The sequence below is a fragment of the Xiphophorus couchianus genome, chromosome 3, assembly GCF_001444195.1.
Source record: "Xiphophorus couchianus chromosome 3, X_couchianus-1.0, whole genome shotgun sequence".
NCBI classification, from domain to species: Eukaryota; Metazoa; Chordata; class Actinopteri; order Cyprinodontiformes; family Poeciliidae; genus Xiphophorus; species Xiphophorus couchianus.
Window position 1 is genome coordinate 13,524,625 of NC_040230.1, and position 22,142 is coordinate 13,546,766.

The following is a 22,142-nucleotide window of genomic DNA, read 5'->3' on the forward strand; positions in this document are numbered from 1 at the left end:
GATTTTCCTGACATTCTTTTTTTTTTTTTGTCTGAACGACTAACAGCTTGTACAGAAAATACCTTCTCAAGGTTAACAGGCGCGTTCAACCACACACTGCAGAGACGCATTCACAAAAACTCTTACTCATAATTGCATGTGACAAAAGAAATGGAATGAGACACAGCACCACTACCAATCATTAGAGAGAATCATATTTTATGAAGCAGTTCTCAGGAAGTAAGTGCAGCACTGACCCTCCAGCCCCACCCCAGACAGACAATGTCAAATAAACTAACACATTTGAAATAGGGCAAAGACCAAACCAGTCTGGGCTAGGAGCGACATCACCCTTCTAGCAACCCGCCGTAGCAACCTGTAAGTAGGCCTGTGGTGTTGGCAAGGTTACTAGAGCAAAACTGGGCCTTGTACGATGGGGAGAGCACACGCTGCTTTCTGTGGGGAGATATATGTGCCCCGCTCACAGCAGCTGCAACAGAGTAAGCTTTCTGCAGTGCAGCATGCACACCCGAGACCTGGTAGGCGCTACGTGTGATGCTCCTATGTTTCCTTGATATAGTTCATGGCTAGTTCAGCCTATGAGGACCCTGTTTGAGTTATGGAGCACCACACACATTTGTTAACAGGTCATGGGCCGATAGAGAGAGAGGGGGGATGAGCTTAAGGCTGCATTAGGATCTCTTAGAAACTCTGGTCCTACACTGACCTGGAGCGCACTGTTCTAGACTGGACGGTTCAAAGCTTCCCTTTTGATCAAAGAGATAATCTAATCAATCAAAGCACATTACAACAAAAAAAAACATGAATTACAGAGAAAGCAAGACAGTAATGGAAAACAAATTGATTTTGACAGCCCTAAGAGAAACTGATGTATGAGAAAAGGCAAGGAAAGACATCAGACTGGAGGTATGTAAAAACACAGACAGACAACTCAAAACAAGTGGTGTATTTATTGTGAAGGTTCTCAGCCCCTTCAGGTGGACTAAATGTTACTCAATGGACACTGGCAAAAAACTGGAGTTGATATCGAATGATTTTTAAGCATCTGCAAAGCTCACATGGGCTAATCAAACTACACGAGACATTGATTTCAATTGCAGCTGAGTGTTAAAAGAGGTCGAGGATCCCGGCAGATGGGTCCATTATGTAGTAACATGCATGCACTGCAAAAGTGTGTGTATGCATTTTAGAAACTGTGGGAAATAAAAAGCAAGGAAAGGAGAGTGTCGCAAAGTCAAGCTGTAGTCGACCGCTGACTTGTGCTCATGCAATAAATCATGACTTTGCTGAATGTGAAACAAAGTAAAAAAAGAAGAAAAAAAAACACCATCAAAAACTACAGGCTAACTTGTAGAGACTTGTTTTAGTCCATCTGTGATTAAAAAAAAAATGCTTTTGGAATAACATGCAAGACAGTATTAACTAATTAAACATAATTTTATAAGGTGCCAACCATCTACCATATTCCATGCATGACCAGTCCAGTCTAGATTTGTATATTCAGCAGAAAAGCTGCTGCTACACTGCCTTGCCAAAGTATTCATAGCCCTTCAATTATATTCTATCATGATACATCTGCAAACTTCAAAATATTATACTTGGATTTTATCTGACTGACCTACAAAAAGCAGTGCATAGTTGACAAATGGTTGCAAAATGTTTACCTGAAAGTTGTGGCCTGCTTTTGTATTCAGCCCCTTTTACTCTGATAGCCCTTAATAAAAAGCAGTGTAACCAAATACCTCAGGCCTAAGATGTTTGTCAGAGAATATTTATAAACAAACATCATCACAAACACCAACGAACGTACTAAAACTTCACACACTGCCCACACTGTGACACATGGTAGTAGCAACATCATGCTTTCCTTCAGCAAGAATATTGAAGCTGGTCAGAGTTGATGGGTGTAAAAAGTGTTGGAGGCTGCAAAAGACTTGAGACTGAAGTGGAGATTCACCAGGACGACGACCCTGAACATACAGATAGAGCAGTTTGGATCAAAACATACGTGTTTGAGTGGCCCAGTCAAAGCCCAAATCTAAATCCAATTGTGGCAAGACTTGAAATGTCATGTTTGCAGACACTATTCATCCAATCTGGCTGACATGAAGCTCTTTTGCTCAGAAACAAGGGCAGAAACCAGTAGAAACATACCCCCAAAAATACTTCTCTGTGGTAGCAGTAAACTGGGTATTATTTCAGGATATCAGATTAAAAAGGACAATGAAAAAATGCACATAATTTTTACTTGCAAAAACATGTATAAAAAAACAACAAAAACAAACAAAAAAAACATTTATCACGCTCCCTCCACTTCACAATTATGCACTGCTTTTTGTAGGTCTATCAAGCATTATATATTCCCATTAAAACTAATAGCTGTTTGTAGTTGCAAAATGTGAGAATATTCATGGGGTAAGAATATTTTCGCACTTCAGTTTGGTATACTTCCCCTCAGCATGCCATTTTTTTCAATTTTGCTTTGTCTTCCAATTTACCAATCTCAACACTGTTCAAACATATTGGACCAGTAAGCTGGATAACATGAAGAACTTTAGGTTGTATGACCTAAAACTGAGGCCCCACTTGCTTGCTGGTGGTGCGGTACAGCCCAGACTTGCTACAGTGGTGTGGTCGTCAAATACACACGTCAGTCACATCAGTACTAGTAACATTGTTCATGAATTGTTTTATCAATCAGTGAGTTGATCGTCATCATTGCCATCATCAACAATCAGTCCAAAAGGAGCAAGAACACAGTATCTACTGGTCTCTGTTTTTTGCTAAGTGAGAGACAGACAGAGGGATGATTTGATTTAAAAAGAACATGATCCAAAACAAAAGAAAGACAAAGGTTGATGGAAGAGTTAATTGACAAAGAGATGTGACCACCATGTGGCTGAAATTAAAAGAAGTGAGTGGTCCATTGATTGTTAATAAAACAACCAAAGAGAAGAGAAGAACAGCAGAAAGCAAAAGAAAAAACAAGAAAATGTAATGTTAGGTAGTACTAGAGGTGTGACGGACTGATAGCCATAGTAGATACAGATGAATAGAGAGTTTTTGACTTTTACTTGTCTTTTTTGTCACAGGCACTAATGTCTTCACAGTCATATAGGAGGAATCAAAATTCAAAAATGATTTCAGTGTCTAGAATTGCTACAAAGCTAAAACATTAAAACTATTTCATCTAACACTTCCTCCAAATATACCAAACTGAACTAATATATATATATATACCTGTATGTATATATATGTATATATTTATTTGTACATATATATTTCTTTATAGATAAATGATAGAATTCAAATGATGATTGAATACAATAAAATATCTCAGTTAAATCACAGTATAACATGGTACATTCTCAAAAACATAGTATATTTCAATATATTCTTTTTTTTTCAGCATAAAATTAAATAAATAAAAAATAAGCCAGAGGGTTTTTAAGAGTCATTTGTGTTCATGCAGTCACAGACTTAAGTATTAGTGCCTCAATAGAAATCAATAATGCTCAATGACACACCAGGTTGAAGCCCTGTTAATTGGTTGAAAATAATTGTGTTCGATGACACAGGAAACAGTCAGGCTGTTGCCGTGGTTTCCGCTGCTGGGGTGCAGAGCAGAGCGAGCTTATTATCTCACCAAAAGTGGCTGTCCTGGTTTCCTAGTATACCTACAATCCGACCTAAACCAACCCTCAAACTACAAATCTTGACAATTTCATTCAGTGAAACATGCAAATAGTCTGGGACTTTTTCCAAATGATGGGAAACAGCAAACGCATTTCTCTAAAACACATTTTTTTAAAACTGCCCCACACATAGGGGTACAAAAGAAAAGCAATCCGTATGCAGATAAAAGGTATAGTCTGGCCTATAGAAGGGCAAAGGAGTGGAAAAAAAGGGAAAGTGAAAAGGTCGACTAACCCTCCGATCTGTGACGACATGCACAAACACGATGCACAGCCCCTCGCAAGGCAGGTAATTTCCCTCCCCCCTGTCCCGTCCTTTGAGCCTTTATAAACAGCATCCAAAAAAAAAGCTATAAAGTAAGTAGATGTTCTTTTGCTACATCATTTCAACGCTACATTCAACTACAATAGACGAATGGCTGGGCTGTGGCTGGTCTTAGTGTGAGACATGAAGTAGATATACTAAAGTTAAGAAAATAGCGCTGGCACAGCTAAAAAGTAGATGGCTTGTGGCACAGAAGGTACCATGCTACATTTCACTACCCTGTCTTTAACATGTAGCATTTCTTACTAGAATTTGTCAACTGAAATTGAGAGCTGTAAATTTTGGCCCTATTATCCTATTTCAGTCATTTTGTAGAAGCTATATTTCCTGTCATTTCAAAGAAAAAAATCTGCATCTGCAAAAATCTAATCAAAACCGCTGTAATAACTATGCATCTCCAACAGGAGGGAATAAGGATATCAAGGATAACTAAACTAAAGTTCAAAATAAGAATAACCTGAGCATAACTAAAGAAGGGCTAGCCTAAAAATATTACCTAAACAATTACAGGTCAATGACACAGCTTCTTCTGTGAAGCTGTTTACCTGTTCCTCTCAGTTACATTTGACATTTAATGGAAGCAGAGTCAAGAAAAAACGAGACAGATATATTTATATATGACATATTCCATTAGAAAAAAATGCTCCACTGGCTTTGTGGGGGGTTTTTTTCTTCTTTTTTTGCACAGAGCAGGTGCAAAGTGAGCCCTGTTGCAATGCTTAAAAGTCACTATTTTTTTTCACGAAAAGCTCTCGGCATGTGGACGGGAGGTGCAGAAACAAAAATATCCAGGTTAGCGTGAGGTGGGGCTTAACTAGTTACATACTAACTACCACTGAAGATATGGTTCATTTTAAACCATGGGTCAAACAGCTTATCTTACTTAAATCAGACAAAAAGCAAATAGAATGATGTGCCATTGCATCCCTGTCATATTAAAGTTGGGGAATATTGCTTTAAGTCAAATAGCCATCTAATAATCTTGACAATACAAGTTATCATCAACTGCATTCAATGAAGGCTCAGCTACTGAGTATGCACCTGGAAACATTCACAGTAAGTCATTCTGCCTTATTTGCCAAAAAAGATAGAAGACAAAGCATTTGACTACCTCAGCATAAGTGTCTTGGTATTTTACTGTTTGACTCTTGGTTACAGTGAAGCTTATTGTTACACCAGCAACATTTGTTATCATTACGTGAAAAGCTATATCAGCAAAATATGTTACCTTAAGATTGTGCATTTACACTTGTGGCAACACGTCTTAAAAAATACAATGAGGAATTGTGCTTCAGATAATCCATCATCCACCGGCTCAACCAGGACACAGAATGGTGGCAACATATATTAAAATCTAAAGAGGGCTTGAAAATGTGTTGGAATAAACCCTGACTGGACACTTTCATAGAACCAATTATGTCCAAAGCTGCACCCTCTTTGCTATCTGTAATGCATCTACAAATACTTGAATGATCTTCAGCTTCCTGCTCCAAGATTTCAAAGACTGTATTTAAATATTATGCAGCCATCTAGTGCCAATTACAGATATTACACTAATCGTCTCCTGAATTCACTTAAATTAGGCTGAGTTAAGAGCTGCTCACATATGGAGAGAAAAAAAAGGATTTTGTTGAAGTTCAAAATTTGAGTGAAGTTTTGGCACTGCTTTGGAAATCATTCCCACTTCCAACACTAGCCACATCCAGCCTCCTACTTATTAAAACACTAACACAATCAGAGAAATATATTAATAGAATAAAAAGAAGGGGATAAGGAGAGAGGTCTGAATAAAAAATAAATATATAGACAGACATGAAAAGAAATTCTGCTACATGTCTTTTTTCTTCATGTTGTTATTCCTCTTTTGATGAGTTTGTTGTTCAAAATCTTTAATACTTGGTAATATTTTCCAGTTGAACCAGAGGTGTCATGACAAGGTCCAACACAGTAGAGAAAAAGAAGTTCCTGTTCAGTCTGACTGGTTAAAAGGGTATCTAGTAAAACATGACATCATATAGATGGTCCTGGGGTAGAGCTAGATGGGTCTGATGGTGTCATGAGGCCAAAAGGCAAATAAGTAGCATTGTGCTCACTGTCCATTGAAATGTGAGCAGGCAGAAAGTGAACAAGAGGTGACTGCATTGCTTATCTTAAAAAAGGGAAGAAGACACCAAGAAGCAGTCCACCAGTCCAGGTCAAAAGCCATCAGCCAATGAGGACAGGAAGCCAGAAGATGACCAAACACTGGCATCTTTTGAGAGAAGGTGGGTCTCTCCTCATTCCACTCAAAGCCAGAGGGAGGGAGACGTTTTGAGCATATTGTGTGTTTTCGTGTCTGCGTGCATGCAGGCGTGTGTGGGTGCATGTGCATGCATGTGTGTAGGGGTGTATGTGTGCAAACATGACATCATTACTCACAAGTTGGAGACTACTGTTATCCACAGTTGTGATTTGGGGAGGGGAGAAGGACCGAAGATGACATCACAAAGCTCAGTTCTGAGCATAAGAGAAGTTCTGGGGTCGAAGTCCCCGGTGATGCAGCCTCACCTTCACTCTCTTCATTGTAGGAACCATCCAGACGGATGTAGCTCACCCTGGTGTGGCACCTCACTGTCGCCCTCATAAGAACGCGTACAATGGAGCGGGTGGCAGTAGTGTCGCTCTCACCGAGAGTATTGTTAGCAACAGAGTCTCTGTCCATGTTTGTTCCTGTAGTGATGCTTGCTGACCGATTACCTAAGGTCACCAAGGCAGCCATTTCTCTGGTGTCGTCCCTGTCTCCAGCTGCCATGGCACCGAGGTTTTCAGCAGCACTGGTGCTTGCTCCCACGTCTCCCTCTCTCGTCTCCCCCTGTCATACCTCACTCTCCAGGCTGGAAAAGTGGGCTGACCCTCGACGTGAGCACAGGCTCTTGGCTTTGAGTGGTAGGTGGGGAGAGTAGAACCTCCGTGGCTGAGGCACAGAGCGCAGTCTCTGATATTGGAGTTTGGCACTGGCTGAAGCCTGAGCCGGACCTGCCATCCCTACCCCTGCTGGTGGCGAGACAGAGGCTGAGGAGGATGGAGGTACGATGGGCATGGGGAGCGAAGTGGGTGACAAGGATGGCTGCTGCGGTGGTGATGGTGAGGGCTGTGGCTGATGGTCTGTCGGCTGTGTGTTGAGGCTGAGGTTAGATTGGCTGTCTGATTTGGCTTGACTGGAATCTGGTTTGGGAGGCAAAGGTTTGGGACGAGAACCCCCGCTGAAACTGTGGCAGTGGGGAAGAAGCTCTTCTTGGCTATGGGAAAGTGCTGATGCTCTTCTCTTGGAATTAGAAGTTTGTGAACGGCCATGGGGATGTGGATAAGGATGGGGCTGTGGGAAAAGGCTGCAGGAACACAGAGTTGATCGTCCTCCCTCATCCAGTCTTTCCCTGCTTCGTCCTTTTCTCTTTTCGCCACCACCCTTCCACTTTTTTTCTCCCTTCACAGGAATTTTGTCCATTGACCAGTATCGTCTAGGTGGAGGGAAGGCTGTTGGGGGTGGTGGCCACTGTGAGCCCAGCCCTCCACTCCCTCCACCAGATGCCCATCCTATTCCTGGCCCAGATCCCCAGAAATCAGCACCAATCCATCCCTCTGCTCGAGTTCCCAGTAACGAATCATCTCGACTATTGATACTTCCCCCTTTCTCTCTGGAGGGATAGGTACCAAAGAACCAGCCTCCTCCACCTATGCCACCAATCCCAGTGCCAGTGCCTCCTGCACTTTCTTCCCAGTATCTTTCAAAACGACCAAATTCTCCTGAAGAACCCTCATCTGAGTAGCTGTCCTCCACCCTTCCTCTGTCCCTTTCAGATTCAGAGACAGCCCCTCTACCTACCCTCCTTCCCCTGTCCTCTCCCCGCTCCCTCACTCTGTCTCTCTCTTCCTCCTCATCATCATCTTCATCATCGTCATCATTATCATCTGAGTCCCATTCATGGAAAGACAGCCCTTCTCTTGTCTGTGCTTTCTCTTTTTCATAATGCATTAACAAAGGACGTCTTTCACCAACTCTACCACTATCTTCTCTGTCAATCCCTCCACTTTTTCGCCGCTTGGATGATGGAAGAAGTGGATGAAGGGATACTGGAGTGGTATTGGAGTTATCTCCTCTTCCATTCATCCAAAATTTAACAGAAGTAGGAAACTTATTAGAGTTAGAGTAGCGCTTATTGGGGGTTCGACGTCTATGAGAGTGTGAGGATTTGGGACGCCTTTCCCTACTTCTTCCACTGTCCTCCTCATCCCTGTCATTGCCATCTTCCCCCCTACCTCTTTCTCTGTCTCCTTCCCATGAATCTCTCCCCTTCTCTCCAAATGTGCTCCCATATTGGGCAGAAAAAGAAGAGTAGTCTTGTATCCCTTCATCTCTTTCTCTCTCAGCTTCTCCTTCCCTTTCTTGTTCTACATCTCCTTCTTCCGGCTCAGATCGTTTTCCCCCAGTAGACTTTTTCCTTTTCTTTGTTTTTAATGCCTTCTTCTTCTTCTTTTTCTCCTTCCTTCGCTTTCTTTCTCTCTCCCGCTCTCTTTCTCTCTCCTCTCTCTTTTTTCTCTTTTTGTTCTTTTTCTTTTTCTTCTTTTCTTTCTCCTTTTCTTTCCTCCTCTTCTTTTCCCTTTTCAGCCTTTCAGTTTCTCCACCTGTTCCTCTCCTCTCCCTTTCACTCCAGCTTGCCCACCACTCTTGAAGCTGAGACAGTTGGCTCCCGCCTCTTTCCCTTTCTCGTTCTCTTTCTCTGTCACCCCAAGATGTGCGTGGTTTCCTGGGGGGAATTGGTGGTGGCAAGCGCCCGTGGCTAAGGGAACGTGGTCGAATGATAGAGCGCTCCCTCTCTCTTCCCCTCCCAAGGAGAAGACTTGACTCTTCTGTCAGATCTTCATCATCATCGTCGTCCTCTCCATCAATTCCTCCAGTCCTGTCCCGTGTGCTCCTGGAGGAGCTGTAAGAGTAGGTGGGAGAGGTGGAGCGGGAAGATGAGGCAGATGAAGACGTTGACGTTGATGAGGTGGTTGACGTGGAGGATGAGGACATATAGTGCAAAGATGCAGAAGGAGAAGGAGGAGTATAGGAGGGGCTCAGTGGAACTGGTATAGGAAGTGAAAGTGGAGGAGAAAGCGGGCGGGTCCTCCTTCCTCCTCCTTCCCTCATTCCATCTCTTGCTCCTCCCCTTCGCCCCAGAGGCAGAATGTTCTCATAAAGTGGTCCCCCAGGCTCTTTGGGCTTCTTGGGCCTCCGCTTTCTCCAGAAGGATGAAGGGAGAGGGGGAGAGGGATGTGGCAGTGGAGGTGTAGGAGGTAGAGGGGCCTGACTCTTAGGAGGCAGCCTGGGGGTGCCCAGAGGTTTAACAGGCCCTTTCCCCTGACCTCCACCGCCACCTCCCACCACCTTCTTCCCCACCCCGTGATCCATGCTCTTCTCTGAATAGAAGGCCACACTCGCTGGAGGGGGCTGGGGGTGGCCCCTTGGCATAGTCTTGGGGGTCTGGGACCCTGCTTGCTGATCCATGCAGGATCCCAGTCCCTCAGGGTCAATGGGACCATAATATCTCTTATAGCCATCGAGTCCCCCACCCCCTCCAGCAGCTGTAGCCCAGTTTTGTGGAACTTTCTGAGCAAACGGCCCCATGTCAGTGATGCCCCCTCTTACAGCCATGGGGTTGGTGGCTGTAGCAGTTTTAGGCAACCTCCAGCGATCCACTACTGCCAACCTTCGATCTGGTCTAGGCAGAAAAGTGGAGCAAGGGAGGGGGGCACCAGCAATGGGGGGGTTAGAAGAACCCAGAGCTGACCCAGAATGTACCACAGTGGGAGGAGAGCCTGGTAGAGGTGTTTTGTAGACAGGCGGTGGTTGCTGCTGTTGTGGTTGTTGCTGCTGTTGCGCCATTGCAATTGCTGGGTTGGTCACAGTTGTAGAAACTACATGTGGCTGTGATGGAACAGTCACCATTGCTGTGTGGTGGTGTGAAGGCAAAGATTTAGATCCACCTGGTGCTGTTTCATCCTCAAAACTGCAGCAGCTGTACATGCCCTAAGAGACAGAGAAACAATGACGGATTAAAACTGAAATAAAATACTGTTTCCAATACATCTTCTAGTTTCAACTAAAGTCTGTTCTCAAAAAACTTTAATAGGTACTATCTCAATAGTTTTTATTTTTATCTACGGTGCCTTCTATGGTGTTACAAGATTCCCCTGAACCTTTCCACATGTTGCCATGAATCAACCAACATTATGCATTTGTTGATTTTAAGTTATAAACAACACAAATTAGTCTATAACTGTCTAGTGCAGAGAGAAACGTCATTTTCAAAAAAAGAATCAGAAAAGTGTGACATGAGTTTGTATTTAGCCCCCTTTACTCTGATCCTTAAATAAAGCAAGATACAGATCAGAGATAAACTTGGGGAGAAATTTAAAGCAATTTAAAACAATGTCCAAAGTTTTGAACATCCAACAGAGCCCTGTTCAATTCACTATATGAAAATGGAGAGAATATGACACAACTGTAAGCCTATCAACACATGAACTGGGCAAGGAGAGCATTAATTTAGTAAGCGGCCAAGAGACACATGGTAATTCTGGAAGAGCTGCAGATCCATCTAGAGATCCTCTGCTCAGGCAAGAATTTCTGCAGGAGATTTTATGTTACAACTATAAGGTGTGCACTCTGCAAAGCTGCCCTTAATGGACAATTTTCAAGAAGTAAAGCCACTGTTAAAAGAAAGTCAAGCAACATTATGTTTCCATTTTGGCAAAAGTCACCCAAGGACATATTTTTTGTATTTATTCTGATCAACTGTATCTGGCATCTAAATATGTTTGATGCCAGGTATGGCAACAAATCAGAGACATTTTCAGTGTCAAAACAGCAAAAATATATGAAATTTGAAAATTATTGCACTGTAGACATATCTGTGCGTTCACATCAAAATGGTGACATATGAAATGCTAGTGAGTGACATACAAAAACGGTGAAAGTTAAAAAAAAAAATCAGCAGCAGACAAATACTTACTCTGCTAATTGCCAAGAGAAAGTCCAACTTCCCAGAACTAGTGGCCATACAGTGGCGCAGTTTCCAGTAGACTAAATGTTCCCATGCAAACACCAGCAGACTGAGGCCCATAGCCACCAGAAGCATATAGAAGACCCCAGCCATGTTGTCAATGTCCAGTTTACTGCTCATCACCTCAATTTTGTCATTATGGCAGATACCTGACAGCCAGAGGCGCTCCAGCATTTCAATCTCATCTGGGGAGCAAAATGGATAAAAGACAAACGGTTAGAATGTTGGAGGAGAACGAGATGAAGAAGGAAAATACAGAGAAGCATAAAAAAAATAAAAGCATAACAGACAAGAGAAAGAAGTGGAAAAGGATCATGTTAGGAGAAAAAGGTTGTTTTGATAGAATAAATAGTGAAGTTCAGCTATAAATCCTTTCCTGTTCTGAGCCCAATAATTTTCCAGATAAAGAAAACCAAGATAAAATAATATAGATAGATACATAAAATTACATTGGATATTTGACTTGGAAATAAAAACAGAGGTTTGACGAGTACAATTGGTTGGATAAAACCTAGCAAATTACCTGTTTGAACAGATATTTGCAATGAACACGACAATCCAGATATTTGTCTGTCTGTATTGTACTAAGATCTGTGGTCTGTCCTTTTGAGCTTAAAGAACAATCGAGGTTGATCTTTTTGTCCAAAAGTAGTTATGCAGAGCTAACTTTCAATGTGTGACATAGGAAATTCTATGATCTACAAAGTATTGATTCCAATCAAGTTCTTCACAATTATGGTCAAAACTGAAACTGACTTGTTAAAACATTAAGTTCTCCGTAGAACTCTGTTGAACAATGTTTTCTGTGAGTTTTGTATGAAGCAATCATGGCTGACTGGATGTCAGCAGTCATTTATAGTGTACAAAAAGATTTTTCCTAATTCAATTAAACATTTTTTCATGACCTTGACTACTGCCCGGTGTCAATCAAAAATACACATCTCCCTCAATTTACCAGGGTAAGCTAATTCAAAGTTGGTGGTCAAATAACTATTTGAATTAACTCAATTTGAACTTTCTTTTGCGTATTTGGCTTCTTAAATACATTTTAGAGTTTTATAACATGAGCGATCTTCCGCTGTTCCAATGTTGCAGCTTTTAACAATTCTCTCAGACCATTCTGCTGAAAAGTGACCAAAAGAACAACAGAAATGTTTTAATTGACTATTTTGTTAAATAACAAATTAAACAGAATTAAGATATTTTTTTAAATCAGAACATTGTGTTGCTTTCACCCTCTTGTGACCAAAATTATAGAGGCTAACTGGATTTTAGCATTACCAAAGAAAGTGCTTATTGTGAGTCCTCCTGCCTCTTTGTTCAATTTAGCTTCATCTTTCAGGTCTAGCTGTTATTCAGTATTACTGTGTGTGCAATAATTAGGTTTAAAGGGCAAAAAAAACAAACTAATGCCAAATCATGACTGCACTGACATGATGGTACTAAGGGGGTCAACAAAGACTGCAATTACAGATCTTAGTTCACACATTTGCTTTCTTAAGATCAAAGCCTTGATATTTGGAATGAGAGTTGTTATGTTGGATAGTTGGCAGTTATAAAATACAATGTCTTTGAGCAAATACAAGCGGAGAGAATAAAACAAATTCTAGGCAATGATATAATCGATATGATCATTTTCTGAAACTGCCTTATCTCCTTAGGGCAGAGGTCTCAAACTCCAGTCCTCGAGGGCCACAGTCCTGCAACTTTTAGATGTGCCTCTGCTGCACCACACCTGAACAGAATAATTAGGTCATTAAGGCTCTGGAAAACTGATCCACACAAGGAGGAGGTAATTAAGTCATTTCAATCCAGTGTTTTGCACCTGTGGCACATCTAAAAACTGCAGGACTGCGGCCCTTGAGGCCTGGAGTTTGAGACCTCTGCCTTAGGGGCTGCACAGCAATGCAGTTGGTACAAATGCTGCATGAATAAGTGGGTCTAGACTACAGATGAATGGATGAAAGTTCTCTTATTCTATTTTTTTTCTACATTTATCATTGGACACCTTTGGATGAAGAAATTTCTCTAGATTCTAAGATATTGAGTTCTATAAAATGAAAAACGGTAGCAAAAGAAGAATATAAACAGAATTTAAAGAAAAACAAAAAGCAATGCAAAATGGGGCCTTGCTTGTTGTGTGTTGTTTATTCAAGGTGACTGCTCATGGTCATAGGTCAGTAAAATAAAGCAGTGTGTTTCGTATAACAAAGACAACGATGACTTAGAAAAAGAGGGATGGAGAGTCTAAAACAATGAAGTAAGACCAAGAACTAAAATGGCATCGACAACCTAATCTCAACATTGTAACCGAGAGTAAATGAAGAGAGGAGCAGAAAGGAAGACCAGGAGCCACAGTGATGCTTGGATAGGCGGAACAAGCGTGGACAAGACGGTGAGGGGTAATGAGAGAGTTGGGAAGAATGCCCTGTAAAAACGGAGAGCGAGCGGCATTCTTTCTCCGTCCACGGAGGCGTCAGGGGAAATGAGACAGACAGAGAGAGTTAGACGTTGCTGAAAGAAGCGGAACATAGATGGAGGATGAGAGGCTGAATTTGTGTCATCGTGACAAAGAATGGAGCACTCCTCAGCTTGGAAAGTATGAGTGGAGAGAAAAGGAAAGGATAAAATGGGAATTAGAGAGAAAATTGGCTGAGGAAGGAAAGAAAAACAGGCAGAGAAGGAAAAAATGTCCTGGAAAGGTGGTCAGAACCACCATCCAGGTGGTAACTTATGAGAGGAATTAAGATTCCCATCTTTTGCGCTACAAGGAACAAAGCATAGCCTCTTTAATCACAACTGTTTTGTTTTTTTTCCTCATTTTTGATTTAACTGGTATCAAACCTGGGTTTCCCTGTAAGTGCTGTGATTGGCTGCACGGGTTGCTGGTGTAACCATAGTGACAGACAGCCATAGGATGCTGTATATGATTCACATTTGAATCAAGAAGGCACAGAACTGGTAATGAGAGCTATATGGTACAATATTACCTACAGTATGCTAGCATAAGCTGCACTGCAAAAATAAGGCCTGAAGGTTGCTTTTACTGCATGTTGCTTTTTCTGAAATATATTACGTCTTACTGGCTATAGTGGGCATTAAAAGCTGACAGGTCATGGATTTACTCGCAACACTACACTGCGCCATAAAAAAAGGTCTTGGCTTTATATTCCAGCCATCGTTAGCTCTGCTTGCAAGGCTTAGTTGAAGCCGATTCAGTCATCTGTGTGATATGGCTAATATGTCTTCTGTAGAACATCATTAGCCAATCAGCCGTGGCCTCCAGCTACAACAACAGATGGATATAGTGCTGCTGCAGCCCACTGGCAGACGCAGGTAACAGCTTCATGTCTCTGGCACAAACAAAGAAACACAAACTCACTGCCAGCCATGTTTATTAGCACCTTGGTAAGGATGTTTGAAAAACCTTAAAATAAATTAATCTGTTATTGCTGAAAATTAATCTTGACTGAAAGAATTTCTTTAGTCTGTTTTAACAAATGAATCTTAATTCAAATATCGATAACCCTGCTGTTATATCTTTATACAACCCCCTTTTCAAAATAAATATTTTCTTTATTTTCTTAAAGAAAATAAATAAAAATAAGATAATATTTAGTTCTGCATGGTTTTCAATCTGTGGTACAAGTACCACTGGTGGTACCTGGGTTGCCTTCAGGTGGACTCTGGGGAAATTTTGATATTAACTAAAAGGCCGGAGCAGCGAAAATAATAAGGTAAGCGCATTAATCTTTCCTTTATGACACTACTTAAAAGGGAGGTGCAGTAGAAAATATTTTGGAAACCTCTCAGGAGAACTGGAAGCAGAGGATACTGAACTAAGAAGCACCTATGGGTACTCAGGCTGCGATCAAAAGTGGAAATTAAAACTGGGACTAACATGAAACTCATATTAAACCAATAGGAAAACAACACATTTTGTAGACTCTTGCAGTTGCTGACCTAGCTGGTTGCTGTTAGCAGTACAAGTTTAAAGCTATTCATGATTTAGGTTTAAAAGAATCTTCTAAATTTACCAACATGTTTTGTCTTTGTGTATTATTATTAATGATTTGGAGTAACTTAAATATGATGCATAATTAAGGGAGCTAAAGATTTGAATTATTGCAAGAAGTCTTTAAAATCTGAAAGATGTAGAGCTCATTACCAAAGTTAAATCATTAAATTACCAGAAATACACAAATAACTGGTCAACTTCATAATAGAGACCTGAAAGTTGTAATGAAAAAATAAAGATTTCTTTCACTGATTATTGAAAAGGGTCAAAATATTAATAAAAATAAAATGCAAAAAAAAAAACATGTCTTCTTTTGAAATACGTAGATACTCCACTCCTTTTACGTTTTCATTGGTGCCTGTCTCATTTCCAATCAGAAACAAACTTTTTGGAAAATAAAACTAGTTTTAAATCTAAATCTGACAGATGTATGCAGAATTTTGACTGGGAATATTTAATGATTCACAAAAAGTACAAATAAGCTGTTTATTAATGCAGTTTTACTGAGCTTTGAATGCACTGAAGTCATATCAGAATTTCAAATTGGGGTTTTCTTTTCGGTATTGTAACTTCAGGGGGGCATGCATGTTTTGTTTTTTTATTATTACTAACAGCTCGGGCTTTAGAAATATTCACAAAAATGCAGTGGAGATGGACACCTAATGCTTTTTTTTTTCTTTTTGTACTGTACTTTTATAACTAAGTATTGGTGGCTTCATAATCTTTATCCTCAAGGTTAAAGAGAAAAGGATTGTTGACATTTCCTATTCACTTCCACACTGACCCACCTTAGTTTTCTATAGGACTCAGCTCTCTGGACTGAAACAGTCGAGGAAGAAAATTGATTTTGTATCTGGTAAATAATTTATGTATTGATTTTACCGCATCTTTTGGGTCAATGTTATTTTGAAAGACAGGGTGTTTACCCTTTTTAGGTTTTCTGCCAGAGCACCTATTTTATTTTTGAATCTCTGGTATTTCAAAGTTTTTCTGATTCGATCTAAAGAGAATCAGACTCAGCCATCGCAAATCTTTCTTGGCCTTATCAGTAGGGATTGGGTGTGTTCTCAGAAGTTTATCCATTGTTTCATACTAAATATATCTGGATGGTATATAGATGAAAAACTGAATTATAAGTATAATATAGTCAAAGCACCCAGTTCCTCGTCATCTTTCATTACACTTGCTTTTGCTGCAGTTCATTGAGATTTGGAAAAAACTATTTTACCTCCCTTGTCAGTTCTTCTTAAGGCTTACTTTTTCCTCACAGAATACACTCTTTTAAAGCATTTTTAAGTGTAAGATTTTACAACTGCAATAAAATATGAATTTGTCACAGGCCCCCAGAAGTGGCTCTGTGCACTAATGTGAAAACAACAGGGGTCTGACTGAAGGGTGCAGATTAAGTCATATTTCTGTCCTCAATCTGAGTGATTTTCTTGAGCCACATGTTTCCTTTCTTGCATCGGCTGTTGTTTATTCCTAGTTGTTCATCTTTTAAATCTGAGACTCTCCTCACCAGCAGCATTTCTTTTGTATGGGCCATATGGTCAGTGGCCCAGGGCAGCATTAGAAAGAGCATATATGAGCACCCTATTTGCTGTCGATTGATGAGTTATGTTCCCATGTGAGCATGATGAGCATAATACCCTGTCCTTTTTCATGCAAGAGCGGCCCGCTGCTTCTTACGGTCTTACCTCCAACCCCTACCACCCACACCTTAACCTTTGAGATGGCAGTTGTTCCCACCTCTCAGTCACAGCCAACTTAAGCTTGCCAAATCTGGCAGGTGTATCACATTCTCTCTCCACCTATGTTGTTTCTGGCAGACAAGCTCAGGTAGGGCTGGCAACGTTGGAAATGCAAAGCCTGCCGTTTACCACAAACATGTTCAATAAAGGACACTGTATCAGCGGCTGTGTGTGTAGCACGCTTGCATATGTAAATGTGCAAGCACCAGTGAGCATGTTTGCATTTTGCGGTATGCCAGATGTGGCTGGATGCCACACACATCCAGAGACACCGAGCCTCGCAGTAGCTGAGCAGTAAACCATGACCTGTATAATGCTGCACTTTTATCTCACCATGACAAACCTCTCTGCATTCATCACAAGATTTCTGAAAAATAAATTAAATAAAAATCCTGCTGGCCAAGAGCTGAACATCATCTTCTCGCATTTTAATATCTACTCACTGAATAATATATTCAAGAAATCAAAGTTATGATGGAATGCAAAAAAAAGAGTGGATCTGATAAAATGTAGGGGGGAGTAATTCTTACTACTCAGCTATTTTTCTTTTTAAGTAGGAAAACAGCAAAGATGTAGTAAGATCAGTGCGCCATCTCTTAAAGCAATGGTGTAAATCACCAGAGACAGCAACAAGAAGAACAGTAGATTTATAGGGTTTAAAAGTCTTCATACATCCTTTAATTCACTGGTAAAATGATACAGCTCCACAAGGCATGGAGCTATAATGATGCAACTCCGTGACACAACTCGGTCTGGTGAAAGGTGAAACTTCTGAGATCTTCAGATGTCGTTAAAAAGATGCAGCCTTCGAGGGCATGATGAATGTGAGCCCCTTCCTCCAATCTTTCCACATTCAAAGAAACTAATATTCTTCTTTAATAATCTACTCCAACAATGCCTTGCAAAAACTAGATCCATCTATGTACACAGCTGATGTTCAGAACTTTTACAACACAAAACCAAAGGAATGAGAAGAAGCAGCATATGTCAGGGCTAGTGGTGTCTCTGTTTTTCCTTGCCTCGCACACACACAGGCACGCATTTCCAGGTCGAGCAATTCAGCTCCAGATGCCAGTCTTATTTTAATAGATCTTGGCACCAAATTGGCATTATCAGAGGGTAAGCAGCTCAAGCGTCGCCATGCCAGAAACAGCTAAAGGGCTTTGTCCGCCATGCCATAAGCAAAGCTGATTTAAAGCATGAGGAGAAGCCAAACAAGCTCCATCCAATGGAGACAATAAATGTGTGTGGCAGACTGTGTTATATGATAATCAAGCATTAGTGTACTGACAACCGTTGCTAAAAACAGATTCCCTCTGTCAAACATGAGTGTCCCACTTGTAGATACAATTAAACAGCATATTGTGATAGTCTCATACAGGGCCTTGCATAAGAATTCACATGCCTTGAACTTTGTCACATTTTTATTCACATTGTAGCTTCAAACATGTGTAGATTTTATATGTTGTAGACCACACAATGAAGTGCATTGCTTGTGAAGTCACCTAATTAGAAAGTAGATTTAAGTTCTGTGTCAGTATAATTCCTGCTAGGCTGTGAACATTAGTGAACAAACAGCTTGACTGAGACCAAAGAACACAACAGATAGGTCAGGGAAGAAACTATGGAGAAGTTTTAAGGAGGGTTAGGTTATAAACCAATCCATTATCTAAAGATGGAAACAACTTCAAAGCTATCCAAGAGCCTCACGGTAACTGGAAGAGATGAGAATGCACATCATCCTGAACACACCATCCTCATGGTTAATCATAGTGGTGGCCACGTCATGCTGCAGGTTTGCTTTATCAGGAGGAAGAGAGAATTTTCCAGAATTGATAGGAGAACGTATGGAGGTCCACCTTCTAAAAGGAACATTATCTTAAACATAGAACCAGAGCTGCAATGAAGTGCTTTAAATCAATGTATATTGATCTAATAGGGTGACCTCACTCAAAGAGAGAGCCTGGAAAGACTCGAAAATTGATGTTTGCCGATGCTCTCTATACAATCTGACAGACTAAATCATTGTGCAAAAAGGAATGAGGAATAATCAATTCGTTGGTGTGAAAAGCTGCTTGGTGTTGGTATATCGCATAAAACCCAAATATACTCAAAGGGTATGAAAACTTTTGCAAGGTACTGCAGCTATCAATAAATTATTAATCCAGTATATATGCTTCCTCGGTTTGCTGCTCCATCAAATCAGAGTATTTTCAGGTGCTTCTTTTTGTCCCTCAGCCTGTCAGTCTGAAATAATCTGTATTTCTGAAAATCTGTCAACAAACAAGAAGTGACTTTTTACAACTGTGACTCACTCAAGTAAATCCCTTTTTTCTTTTGCAATAGCAAGAAGAGGAAAAGGGAAAGCACAAAAGAGCAAGACAACTACAAAGGAATGGATAGACAAAGAGAACATTTACCACCAAGCAAATGATATTCCTCTCCCCCTTTTATTTATCATCCTGTCATCAACCCAATAAAGAGGCTCACAAACCTTTTTAAAAGTCTCATCAGCCCTTCCCTACACATCATTATGCCCTCTGTCACAATCAAAACACCTTTCCGCTGTCACATGCCCCATATTTTCCCCTCGACATCTTCTCATTCATCTACCCCCTGTGTCCTCTATTCACCCCCTACCCTCATGCTAGGCTGTCACTCTTTTCTCAACCTTATTGTTTTAGCCATAACCTTCCCTATAAGCCGGTCATGGTGCTCATTATTTTCATTAAAACCTTCCCCTTCCTCCATAGGTCTTACCATCTCCCACTAGCTGCAGCAGGGCCAGGTCAAGAGGACGTTTCCAACGTGAGTTTTTGTGCAGGGCGATACCGTAGCCTGTGGTGGCAAAAACCTTCCCCGAGCCTATGGTCATCACCTTGAAGAAAGGACAACATGCAAATACTGAAAAACACATAATGCCAAGCAAAAAAAAAACAACAAAAGCATGTGTATCTGTGCCTCAGTCGTTACCTTACAACCTTCGTCCTTCCTGGCCATATAGTTTAACACTGCAGCATCATAAATAAAAGCATCCAGCTTCCTGTGAAAGAGTAAAGGCAAAATTCATTCATCATTTAATGTAAGAGAGGTGGAACTAGGTTGGCGAGACTGACGGGAAGTATATCTCTGCAATGTGCTTCAGAAGACAGCTGGGGTGCAAAAATATATAGCAGACAAGGAAAGAGGAATGATAGAGGGGGCATAAAACGTTAAATAACAACAAGGAAAGGCAGAAAGGGTGGAATAGTAAAGCAGGTTTGGCAGCAAGACTGAAAACACAAGGAGAATAAAATAAGGGAGAAATCAGGTGAGGATCTGTGAGTAAGAGGAAGACGGCAGAGGGGGTTGAGGAGATTTACGAAATGAAGGGTGCAGTGACAGGGAGCGACAGAAAAAGGGGGGACAGATTTACACACTTCAGGGTGGAAAAGACATGGGATAGAGGCAGAGAGTGAGGAGGATTATAAAGTTTAAATACAGACACAGAGAAAGCGCACAAGGAAGGGAAAGAATGGATCAAAATAAGAGATGGAGAAACGAACTATAGCACAAAAAGGGCAGCTAAAGAGCAAAAAAAAAATGTAAGCGATAGGCAGCAGGGGAAAAAAATCCTCCAAGAGAAAAGCTTAAGTTTCATACAGTCAGTACATGTTAACGCTGAGTTATAATTGTGGTGTCAAAGCAGTGTGGATCACGACAGAGGCTTAGGATCAAGTAAATTGGGATTAACCAACACATGACGAGTGATGGAAAATCTGCCGGAAAACTGAAGAAGGGAAACGCTGTATGTGTGGAGAGATAGCTGTGAAGGTGCACAGGGAAAGAACAAAGGTGGGAGAATTTGTGCAGCAAAGCATGATGTGTGACAAAAGATGTGAAATGTTAGTTGGAGTTGAAAAGAATGCCTTTCTAGATGATGGTCTGTTCGTGTGAATGGGAGAACATAAAAGATGAAAAAAAGCAAGAAATAAAAGCAGGTTATATCTGCACCATCTGGTTGCTGTGATCACTACAATCTGCACCATAAATCACAGAAAGATTAACCAAAAATACCGGCTACAAACAACTTTAAATTATAGATTGTAGCACAAATGATAGATTTGTTACTTAGTATTACTTTGGGGTAAATTTACATTTTCTATCTTCACTTGTACAGATTCCTTAATGTAGAAATATTAAAAATGAGTGAAAATCATTTTTAAATGCTCAATTCTGAATGTCTAAAAGTACAGATGTATTAGTTTAATGTCAGGGTTTGAATAAACTGTATTCTTCAAAACAGCTTTCTGAAGTGTTGGGAAAAGTGTTGTTTTGATATAACATTTAGCTGTGAAGTTATGGCTTTAGTTAAACGAATGCAAACTGTTCACACATATTTCTTCACAAAAACACCATTATGAACATTATTAATATGTTAATGGTTTGAGACAGCGTTGTTGTACTTCTGAGTTTTAAAAGTGGCTGTCAAGCCAAGTAAAAATAGTTTTACCAACAACAACCAGAGTGAACTGTATTTGAGTAACCATCTTATGATAGATTTTCTATCCATGTAAGAATGGAAACATTTCCTGGCTTGCCATGATGTATTTCAAAGATTTATCTTTTTTTTTAAAAAAAACATCTCTTATGTGCTTCTAAATATGAGGAAATGAATGCAATTTAGTGGGACATTAACACCTGTGATGTTCGTTTGGGTAAGGCTTTTGATGCGTTCATTGGGGAATTACTGCAGATCAATGTTGCGTAATTCACAGAGTGCTGCATTATATTGTAGTATTTTTCTATGACGTCTCCAAAGCTCTGTGAGTAACAACCACTGGTGACAGCTAGTGATGGTTTAAGTTTTACTTTAACATTCTGCAGTAGAGTGAAGTATCTATAAGTTTTATTGGGTCATTGCTGTGTAATCTAAGTTGCATCTGAGTTGTTTCTGCGGTGGTGGGGCATGTCTGATATACATGATATGAAGGCTGCAGCGTTCAAGTGACAGCAGTTTTCAACATGTCCAAATAATCAGTGGGAGGCTGGTTTATCTGGTAATCTAATTGTATATTCCACAGTGTTAATTGCATGGATAGGCAAAACGCGAGTGTAAAGAGGAATGCATACTGTGAGCACCATGGTGCATCTAATCAATTAACTTGCTTCAAATAGCACATTTAACACACATTAGCTTAAGTGCGCTGAGACAGCACAGATGACTGGACTCCATCTTTGGATAGTTATGTCAAAAGTGTTTGGATAGAATCTGTTCAAAAAGGATCA

The 22,142-nt window shown here is 40.5% G+C and overlaps 1 protein-coding gene across 2 annotated transcripts in view; it reads right to left on the minus strand.

Annotated features, from left to right (window-relative positions):
• Positions 1 to 178: 178 nt before the first annotated feature.
• grin2db (glutamate receptor, ionotropic, N-methyl D-aspartate 2D, b) overlaps positions 179 to 22,142 on the minus strand; it is an 86,617-nt gene continuing 64,653 nt past the window's right edge. For both annotated transcript variants that reach the window (XM_028012728.1, XM_028012727.1), the window contains exons 13-16: positions 19,848 to 19,917; positions 19,635 to 19,752; positions 11,055 to 11,290; positions 179 to 10,069 (exon numbers count right to left, since the gene is read on the minus strand). In XM_028012728.1, the coding sequence (XP_027868529.1) occupies positions 6,875 to 10,069; positions 11,055 to 11,290; positions 19,635 to 19,752; positions 19,848 to 19,917 (3,619 nt within the window). In that variant the 3' untranslated portion in view covers positions 179 to 6,874. The remainder of the gene's footprint in view (positions 10,070 to 11,054; positions 11,291 to 19,634; positions 19,753 to 19,847; positions 19,918 to 22,142) is intronic.